Raw genomic sequence first — 10,676 nt, 5'->3', positions numbered from 1 at the left:
GGCCTTTTTTGCCTTTACCTCCCTTCTCACCTCATTTGCTCACATTGTATATAGACTTGTTTATACTGCATTATTGACTGTATGTTTGTTTTTACTCCATGTGTAACTCTGTCGAACTGCTTTGCTTTATCTTGGCCAGGTCGCAATTGTAAATGAGAACTTGTTCTCAACTTGCCTACCTGGTTAAATAAAGGTAAAATAAAAAAATAAAAAATGATATCTGCTTCACTGATTTCTGCTTTCGTAAAAGCCTGGGTTCTCTGCACGTTAATACTAGAAGCTTATTACCTCAAATTGATCAATTGAAAGTGTGGGTTCACAGCTCCAATCCAGATGTGTTGCTCATTACTGAGACTTGGTTAAGGAAGAGTGGGACCACGCAGCCTTCATACCGCTCAGGAAGGAAATGCGTTCTGTCTTCTAGAGATGAACTTACTTTGGTGCGAAAAGTGCAAATCAATCCCAGAACAACAGCAAAGGACCGTGTGAAGATGCTGGAGGAAACAGGTCTACACTTGTTGTATTCGGCACATGTGACAAATAAAGTTTGATTTGATATGATTTATTATATTTTAGTTGTTCTTTTATTCAAAACTTTCATTGACAAACAAAGCAAATGCTGGAATGAATATAAACATGGACAATCATAATTGACACCACATGATAGAAATCCACAAATGTTTGAAATATGTCTTACAATGTTCCACTGTGTTTCAAAGTATTAATGGTGTTTCAGGTGTTCTGTATACCTCTGTTGCTGATGATCATTTGGTTAAAAGAATATATACAGTACCAGCTAAAAGTTTGGACACACCTACTCAAAGATTTGTCTTTATTTTTCCTGTTTTATGCAAGAATAATAGTGAATACATCACAACTATGAAATAACACATATGGAATCATGTAGTAACGAAAAAGTGTTAATCAAATCAAAATCAATTTTATATTCTTCAAAGTAGCCACCCTTTGCCTTGATGACTGCTTTGCACACTCTTGACATTCAACCAGCTTCATGAGGTAGTCACCTTGAATGCTTTTCTAACAGTCTCGAAGGAGTTCCCACATATGCTGGGCACTTGTTGGCTGCTTTTCCTTCACTCTCCAGTCCAACTCATCCCAAACCATCTCAATTTGGTTGAGGTCGGATGATTGTGGAGGACAAGTCATCTGATGCAGCACTGGATGTGTGTTTTGGGTCATTGTCCTGTTAAAAAACAAATGATAGTCCCACTAAGCTCAACCCAGATGGGATGCCTTGAATTCTAACTAAATCACGGACAGTGTCACCAGCAAAGCACCCCCACACCATCCCACCATCTCCTCCATGCTTCACGGTGGGAACCACACATGTGGAGGTCATCCGTTCACTTACTCTGTGTCTCACAAAGACACGGCGGTTGGAACCAAAGATCTCAAATTATGATTCATCAAACCAAAGGACAGATTTCCACCGGTCTATTGTCCATAGCTTGTGTTTCTTGGCCCAAGCAAGTCTCTTCTTCTTATAGGTGTCCTTTAGTAGTGGTTTCTTTCCAGCAATTCGATCATGAAGGCCTGATTCACGCAGTCTCCTCTGAACAGTTGATGTGTCTGTTACTTGAACTCTGTGAAGCATTTATTTGGGATGCAATCTGAGGTGCAGTTAATTGCCGATTACCTGAGGCTGGTAGCTCTAATGAACTTATCCTCTGCAGCAGAGGTAACTCTGGGTCTTCCTTTCCTGTGGCAGTCCTCATGAGAGCCAGTTTCATCATAGCGCTTGATGGTTTTTGCGACTGCACTTGAAAAAACTTTCACATTTCTTGAAATTTTCCGTATTGACTGACCTTCATGTCTTAAAGTATTGATGGACTGTTGTTTCTCTTTGTTTATTTGAGCTGTTCTTGCCATAATATGGACTTGGACTTTTACCAAAGAGTGCTATCTTCTGTATACCACCCCTACCTTGTCACAACACAACTGATTGGCTCAAACACATTAAGAAGGAAATACATTCCACAAATTAATTAACACCTGTTAATTGAAATGCATTCCAGGTGACTACCTCATGAAGCTGGTTGAGAGAATGCCAAGAGTGTGCAAAGCTGTCATCAAGGTTACTTTGAATAATTTGTTTAACACTTTGTTTGGTTACTTTTGGTCCATATGTGTTACTTCATAGTTTTGATTTCTTCACTATTATTCTATAATGTAGAAAATAGTCAAAAAGAAAGACAAATCTGTGAATGAGTAGGTGTGTCTAAACTGTTGACTGGTTCTGTATATATCCTTTTGTATACTGTATTAAAAAAGATAATTACAAGCTTGGGACCAGGCTAATGAACAGTCTGTATCTCAATCTAAGTGAATATTGTGATGTTCTCCAGTCTACGCAGCTCGTTGACTGTAATATTAGCCAGACGTATCAGCACCTCTCCCCATTTCTCCTGGTCCTTCTCTCTCTCCTGGAGCTTGGCCTGGTGAGCAGAGTAGACCATGCCCAGGATGAGGCTCTCAAAGCGGGGTTGGGCGAGAGGGAGAGGCCCTCTCTTGTCCTCCAGGTCCTTCACCATCTGCTCCATAGAAGAGAGCGTCTTGGGGATGTTGTCGTTGATGTGAGCCAGGAAAGCTCGTCCCTGCCTCATAGATGCCATCTCCAGGTCCAGCAGAGCGATGTTGTTGTCTTTGTCGATCTCTACTCCACCCAACAAGAACTGTACGGAGAGGTAAGAATCAAATGTGGGAAGATGCACATGACTTGCTGCACCCTCGACAACTACTGTGATTATTATTATTTGACCATGCTGGTCATTTATGAACATTTGAACATCTTGGCCATGTTCTGTTATAATCTCCACCCGGCACAGCCAGAAGAGGACTGGCCACCCCTCATAGCCTGGTTCCTCTCTAGGTTTGTTCATAGGTTTTGGCCTTTCTAGGGAGTTTTTCCTAGCCACCGTGCTTCTACACCTGCATTGCTTGCTGTTTGGGGTTTTAGGCTGGGTTTCTGTACAGCACTTTGAGACATCAGCTGATGTAAGAAGTGCTATATAAATACATTTGATTTGATTTGATACACAATATATACAAAAGTATGTGGACACCCCTTCAAATTAGTGGATTCGGCTTTTTCAGCCACATCCGTTGCTGACAGGTGTATAAAATCGAGCACACAGCCATGCAATCTCCATAGACAAACATTGGTAGTAGAATGGCCTTACTGAAGAGTTCAGCGACTTTCAACGTGGCACCATCATATGATGCCACCTTTACAACAAGTTAGTTTGTCAAATTCCTGCCCTGCTAGAGCTGCCCCGGTCAACTGTAAGTATTGTTATTGTGAAGTGGAAACGTCTAGGAGCAACAACGGCTCAGCCGAAAGTACTGAAGTACTGAAGTACGTGTAGTGCATAAAAATGTGTGCGTAAAATCGCCTGTCCTCGGTTGCAACACTCACTACCGAGTTCCAAACTGCCTCTAGAAGCAACGTCAGCACAATAACTTTTTGTCGGGAGCTTCATGAAATGGGTTTCCATGGCTGAGCAGCCACACACAAGCCTAAGATCACCATGCGTAATGCCAATCGTCAGCTGGAGGGGTGTAAAGCTCGCCGCCATTGGACTCTGGAGCAGTGGAAATGCGTTGTCTGGAGTGATGTATCACGCTTCACCATCTGACAGTCCGACGGACGAATCTGGGTTTGGTAGATGCCAGGGGAACACTACCCCAATGCATAGTGCCAACTGTAAAGTTTGGTGGATGAGGAATAATGGTCTGGGGCTGTTTTTCATAACGCTACAGCATACAATGACATTCTAGATGATTCTGTGCTTCCAACTTTTTGGCAACAGTTTGGGGAAGGCCCTTTCCTCTTTCCGCATGACAATGCCCCTATGCACAAAGCAAAGTCCATACAAAAATGGTTTGTCGAGATCGGTGTGGAAGAACTTGACTGGCCTGCGCAGAGCCCTGACCTCAACCCCACCGAACACCTTTGGGACAAATTGGAACGCCAACTGCGAGCCAGGATGCCTAATCGCCCAACATCAGTACCCGACCTCACTAATGCTCTTGTAGCTGAATGCAAGCAAGTCCCCGCAGCAATGTTCCAACATCTAGTGGAAAGCCTTCCCAGAAGAGTGGAGGCTGTTGTAGCAGCAAAGTTCCAACATCTAGTGGAAAGCCTTCCTAGAAGAGTGGAGGCTGTTATAGAAGCAAAGGGGGGACCAACTCCATATTAATGGATGAGCAGGTGTCCACATACTTTTGATCATGTAGTGTAATAACATGTGTACAAGAAAGAAGTTGAGGAAACAGATAGTGGGGCAAAACAGAAACTACAAAAGAGAAAATACAATTATGCTCATATAAATTAAGCCTGTTCCCAGATCTGTTTGTTCTTTCTTGCTGACTTTGATGGTAATTGTCAACAAGACCAGACTGACTAACTGATCTGGGACCAGGCTAATAGAAGTGTAACTCCAACCTCAAACATCAGGTTTGAATCGGTGATGGATTGGCCAAAGCCCTGGGAAGGAAGACCGCCATGTACGGCACCAGACACATCTGAGAGAGAGAAAGTTGATATTTTCATGATAAAAATGAATAATGTTACTCTCAGAAATATAGGACTTAATTTAACTCAACTTCCACTTAGAACCTGTTGCGGTATTCAATTACATGCGAATGTAAATCTTGATATACAATCCATCTATTTTATATCCATTTATGAATGCATTGCATTCAAAACACAACATATCTTTCATTCAAAGTTAGTTTAAAAACAATTATAACTCACCTTCTAAAAGATCTTGACACCACACCATCGCTACGGTGACCCATATGAGAACTCTTGGTCGAGGTTTTGCCACCATCTCTCTTTTATGACTGTATACCTCTGATTGCATGATGATTTCACTGTCTCCTTCTATCCTTTGCTACTCTTCAATAAAACTCAGTCCGATAGCCACGAGTCTAGGCTAGAATGCCATACATTCTTCCACCTAGGAAAAAGGCATGAGGGCCAGTTGGCTCATAAGTTTACAGCATAGTTGTTCCATCCTGGTCCTAAGGGACCTACTGGGTGTGCAGGCTTATGTTCCATCACGTTAGTAGGCCTACACACCCAATTCAACGATTCAACTACGGTCATCACTAAGTCTATGACTGAATGTGTAGTAGTTAAACAAAGTTCGGTACACCCTGTGTGCCCCAGGACCAGGATTGGAGACCTGCGATTTACACACACAAAAAATGAAGTAGACTGTTGTAACATATCTCCACCACACAGTGGCAGCACCTATCTCTGGCATCAGCATCAGCTGAGCTGGCCAGGAAAAAGGTTTGTTTACTTCCGGTGAATATTACGCCGTCTTCCGTATGATGAAATAGATCAGATAGTGGAGCAAAGGTAGGCTGAAAAGATTTACTAGCCAATAAATTATATCTTAAACCAGAATCTGATATTGATTAAACTGTTAGTTAAACAACTCGGCGTGTTTGGTGTCAGAATAGTGGCGCGGTAAGGATTTGTACCGTTTGGTTGCTTCGCTTGCTACAGTAACTAACTTTTACTGACAGTCAATGAATGAGCATTATCTATTTTTCTGGTTTCGTAAACCAAAAATAATACATAACGTTAGTCCAGTTAAAACCAGTGTGATTTCAGTTCGCATAGAAACACGAACCAGCATGTTTTAAATCTCTGCACATTCGTAGTCTATAGTCTGCTTTTTAGTTATTTTTCAGTTGTCTTTAACCGGCAGTGTTTTTAACTATACACACTAACTATTGTGTTTCTCGATGGTTCTCATGTAGCCTAACCCTGCTAGCTGGTGAGATGGAGTCCAGTGGGGACAGGGCCAGATTCGGGGGACAGAGTATAGGAGCAGGCTCTTTGGTGGCAGAGGAGAACTACTTCCTAGGTTACACCTTTACAGACCGCTCCCACTCCAGCCGCGTGGTGCAGAGCATCATGGACCTATGTCTGCAGGTAAGGAATCTCAATTCAACTTTCTCTGATTCATCGCATCCTATCTCCTCAAAACTTATAAGAGGTGAAGGTTCCCTCCCCTCAGGCCTTCATCTCCAATGGGGTTTGAAGAGGAGGCAAGGAGAGAGGATGTGAGTAATCAAGGAAAGATGAATTGAGAAAGGGCCAAGGAATAATATATGCTCCATTCATTTGAAGTCTGTCTCCCAGTGCAGCATTAGTTTCGGAGGTATGATGACATTAACGGTTCCTCCATCTTATATCCCCGTGTCTTCAGGACGGCCTGTTTGCTGACGTGACGGTGAAGGTGGAGGGGAGGGATTTTAACCTGCACCGCCTCGTACTGTCAGCCCAGAGCAGCTTCTTTAGATCCATGTTCACATCCAACCTGAGAGAGGCTCACACACGTAGCATCCAACTGAAGGACGTCAGGTAGGGCTGCTGGTCTCTAATCCCTGGTGCCATCGCCTGCCGTTGTGCCCTTTGCACATGGCACTTGACCCATAAACTGCTCAATGAGTTGTTTCTCACCAATTGGACAATAAAGTCTATTTTCTATACAGCGCATCAGTCTTCCAGCTGCTGGTTGACTACATCTACCACGGGACAGTGAAGCTGACAGTGGAGGAGCTGCAGGACACCTATGAGATGGCTGACATGTACCAGCTGACTGCTCTGTTTGAAGAATGCTCCCGCTTCCTGTCACGCACCGTAGATGTCAAGAATTGCCTACAGGTGAGCTGATTGGCTGGGTTTCTATTTCCTGTACCTGATACAGCCAATCATTGGTGTCTGAATTAATGAGCAAATGTGTGTTCCCTTTGTAGATAGGAAGGACTCAGATAGAAATGTGAATTGTATTCGTCGAGGTACTGGATCTGTGTAGCTGCTGTCAATTTTACCATCTTGTCATCTTGTTCCACACGGTAGCTTTTTGAAGTACTGTCAGTTGATTGACTTCTTCCTGCTGTAGGTGATGTGGCTGGCAGACAGGCACAGTGACCAGGAGTTGTATACTGCAGCCAAACATTGTGCTAAGATCCACCTGGTCCAACTTCACCAGACTGATGAGTTCCTCAACCTGCCACTCTGTCTCCTCATGGACATTATCAAAGGTACTTATTGATTTCTTGCTTGATTTGATTTACATAGTAATGGGGGAAACTTACCCCACCACCATATTTATCACCCACCTGGGTAATGCCACGGTGGCCATTTTGTCAGGCCCTTACCCGTGTTTCTGTTGTCCAGACGGTGTTCCAACCTCTCAGAACCCCACGGTCGCCATCCAATCCTGGATCAACCACAACAAGGTGGAGAGAGAAGAGTTCTCCACTGTTCTCCAGGAGAACCTCAAGGTACAGTGTTCTCTTTTTTTTTTAGATGCACCCAGTTTTACGGAGGTCGTAGCTAAAAATGTTAGTTTTACAATTTTAGTATATATCATTCTAGTTATACATGTAGTAACTATTGATTCCCTCACTGTGTCTTTGCAGGAGATCGGTGAGATGGTGCACATCTACCTGATAGGTAAGGAGGAGACGAGAACCCACTCCCTGGCCATTTCCCTGCACTGTGACGAGGACGATGCCATCAGCGTCAGCGGCCAGAACAGCCTGTGTCACCAGATCACAGCAGCCTGTAAACATGGGCCGGACCTCTACGTGGTAGGGGGGTCCATCCCTCGCCGCATGTGGAAGTGTAACATGCAGACCATGGACTGGGAGCGCTGTGCCCCGCTGCCCCGAGATCGTCTCAGCCACACCATGGTCTCAGTCTCACTCCAGGATGCCGTCTATAGTCTGGGAGGTAAGACGCTCCAGGACACACTGTCCAACGCCGTGATTTACTACACGGTGAAGGATAACGTGTGGACGGAGACTAGCCAGCTGGATACGGCGGTGTCCGGGGCGGCGGGGGTTAACCTGGGAGGAACCATCTACATACTGGGGGGGGAAGAGAACGACATGGACTTCTTCACCAAGCCGTCACGACTCATCCAGTGCTTCGACACGAAGACTCAGAAGTGCCAATTGAAGCCTTACGTCCTGCCGTTGGCGGGAGTGATGCACGCCGCCGCCCACATGGATCTGCTGTTCATCGTAGCAGAGGGGGACTCCCTGGTGTGTTACAACCCGCTGTTGGAGAGCTTCACCAGGCTACGTTTCCCCGAGGTGTGGAGCTGTGTGCCGTCCTTCTGGAAGGTGGCCAGCTGTAACGGCTCCGTCTACGTGTTCAGAGAGAGGTGTACAAAAGGAGACGCTCACACGTTGAAGTTTAACCCCGCTACATCAGCCGTGACTGTTATCAAGGGGATTAAGATACTGCTGACCAACTGGCAGTTTGTCCTGGCCTAAAGTTTAAACTCACTACGGTGAGGGCATGAGGTATTTGAGAATATAGAATGGAAAATATTCAGATCCTTTTTACTTTGACCGTTAAAGTCTTATTCTCTCAATCTACACACCAAACCCCATAATGACAAAGCAAAAGCAGGTTTTTAGATATTTTAGCAAATTTATAGAACCCCCCCCCCCCCAGAAATATCTTATTTATATAAGACCCTTTGCTATGAGACTCTAAATGTAGCTCAGGTGCATCCTGTTTCCATTGATCATCTTTGAAATGTTTCTACAACTTGGTTGGAGTTCACCTGTGGTAAATTCAAATTGATTGGACTTGATTTGGAAAGGCACACACTAATAAGGTCCCACAGTTGACAGGTGCATGTCAGAGCAAAAACCAAACCATCTAAATAATTGTCCATAAAGCTCCGAGATAGGATTGTGTCGAGGCAGAGATCTGGGGAAGGGTACCAAAAAATGTCTTCAGCATTGAAGGTCCCCAAGAACACAGTGGCCTCCATCATTCTTAAATGGAAGAAGTTTGGAACCATCAATACTCTTCCTAGAGCTGGCCACCCGGCCAACCTGAGAAATCGGGGGAGAAGGGTCTTGGTCAGCCAGAACCTGATCAAACATCGCTGGAGAGACCTGGAAATAGCTGTGCAGCGACACTCCTCACCCAACCTGACAGAGCTTGAGAGGATCTGCAGAGATGAATGGGAGAAACTCCCCAAATACAGGTGTGCCAAGCTTGTAGCGTCATACCCAAGAAGAGTGGAGGCTGTAATCGCTGCCAAAGTACTGAGTGAAGGGTCTGAATACTTATGTAAATGTCTATTTTCCGTTTGTATTATTTGTAATAAATTTGCCAAAAAACGATTATATTTTTTTTTAGCTTTGTCATTATTGGGTATTGTGATGTCATTATTGGGTATTGTGATGTCATTATTGGGTATTGTGCGTAGATTGATATGGATTTTTTTTCCCGTTTTGAAAAAATAAATAAAAATTAGAATAAGGTTGTAACGTAAGAAAATGTGTAAAAAGTCAAGGGGTCTGAATACTTTCTGAATGCTCTGTAAGGTGTTACATTACATAAGCTGATATTTCTGTCTCTGATGCAGTCATCCTCACAGCTTTAAATCATGTTCATTGTACAGCAATAAGTGATGGGATGAAACCACACGATCGGAGAATTCAGAGATCATATTTTCTTGCATATGTCACAAATACATCCCATTATCTGTAAATATATTCAACAAAGCTCACAAATAAAACTACAATGTGAACAAACATAGGATGTTCAGACATCCCTAACATTTACACCTGTGGAACGTGGATTTACGTATTCAGAAAAAAGTGCTTGTGGATCTGTATTCTGTGCTTAAAAGAAATTAACAAGTTATGCCTGTCGAAGTATTACAGTCAGCGAATGTGACTTCAGATGAGTCGACTATCTCCATTCATTGGGATTATCTTTGAGGCGCGTAGCGTTATGAGGTCACCGCATTCTCATTCGCCATTTCCTGGGAGAATACTTTCTAGCTAGATAAATAACTTCATGAAATGTGAGTATAACGTTTTATTTATTAAATGTTAAAATGTTAACCAAATGACTTTTCGTATGAATGTTAAATTCAATCTTTGGGGCATGCAACGCACTAGGCAATCTCGTCAGCTGTTTAGACAAAGTTAAATGAACTAGTTTATTCAGCAATGTGTCAATTATGAAGAACCGCTCAGTTTTCAAATCATGAAATGTTGATCTGGCTAGCCAGCTAATCTTTTTGAATATGTGATATTTTTGCAACACAAAGCACTCTGTTCCGCCTTGTGGTGGTAAGAAATGTTAATATTATCCAATAAAAATGTTAGGAATCCAGCTGTTTTTCTGTTCCATGTTGGATGACCTGCAAGCAATGCCTGGGTTTCAAACCAACAGCTTGTTAGCCACTCCCATGTTTTGGGCCTGTGCCACTCCTAATGTTTTGGGCCGGTGCCACTCCCAATGTTTTGGGCCTGTTCCACTCCCATGTTTCGGGCCTGTGCCACTCCTAATGTTTTGGGCCTGTGCCACTCCTAATATTTTGGGCCTGTGCCACTCCCAATGTTTTGGGCCTGTTCCACTCCTAATGTTTTGGGCCTGTGCCACTCCCAATATTTTGGGCCTGTGCCAATCCTAATGTTTTGGGCCTGTGCCACTCCCAATATTTTGGGCCTGTGCCCCTCCTAATGTTTTGGGCCTGTGCCACTCCTAATGTTTTGGGCCGGTGCCACTCCTAATGTTTTGGGCCGGTGCCACTCCTAATGTTTTGGGCCTGTTCCACTCCCAATATTTTGGGCCTGTGCCACTCCCAATG

The 10,676-nt window shown here is 43.8% G+C and overlaps 1 protein-coding gene across 2 annotated transcripts; it reads left to right on the top strand.

The window, feature by feature from the left end:
* The first annotated feature begins 5,324 nt into the window (after positions 1-5,324).
* kbtbd4 (kelch repeat and BTB (POZ) domain containing 4) lies at positions 5,325-10,198 on the top strand. Of its 2 annotated transcripts, none has more exons than XM_020456969.2 (7): positions 5,325-5,389; positions 5,797-5,971; positions 6,249-6,403; positions 6,535-6,706; positions 6,945-7,086; positions 7,223-7,329; positions 7,468-10,198. In XM_020456969.2, exons 2-7 carry the CDS (start codon positions 5,819-5,821, stop codon positions 8,326-8,328), a joined length of 1,590 nt encoding a protein of 529 aa, XP_020312558.1. In that variant the 5' UTR covers positions 5,325-5,389; positions 5,797-5,818; the 3' UTR covers positions 8,329-10,198. The 2 variants fall into 2 exon arrangements, with proteins under 2 accessions (XP_020312558.1, XP_020312559.1); XM_020456970.2 differs by having other exon boundaries at positions 5,331-5,500.
* The last annotated feature ends 478 nt before the right edge of the window (positions 10,199-10,676 follow it).

This window comes from Oncorhynchus kisutch, linkage group LG22, assembly GCF_002021735.2.
Source record: "Oncorhynchus kisutch isolate 150728-3 linkage group LG22, Okis_V2, whole genome shotgun sequence".
Classification (NCBI taxonomy): Eukaryota; Metazoa; Chordata; class Actinopteri; order Salmoniformes; family Salmonidae; genus Oncorhynchus; species Oncorhynchus kisutch.
The sequence above is the reverse complement of the archived record's forward strand: the minus strand, read 5'-3'. Positions and strand labels throughout refer to the sequence as shown.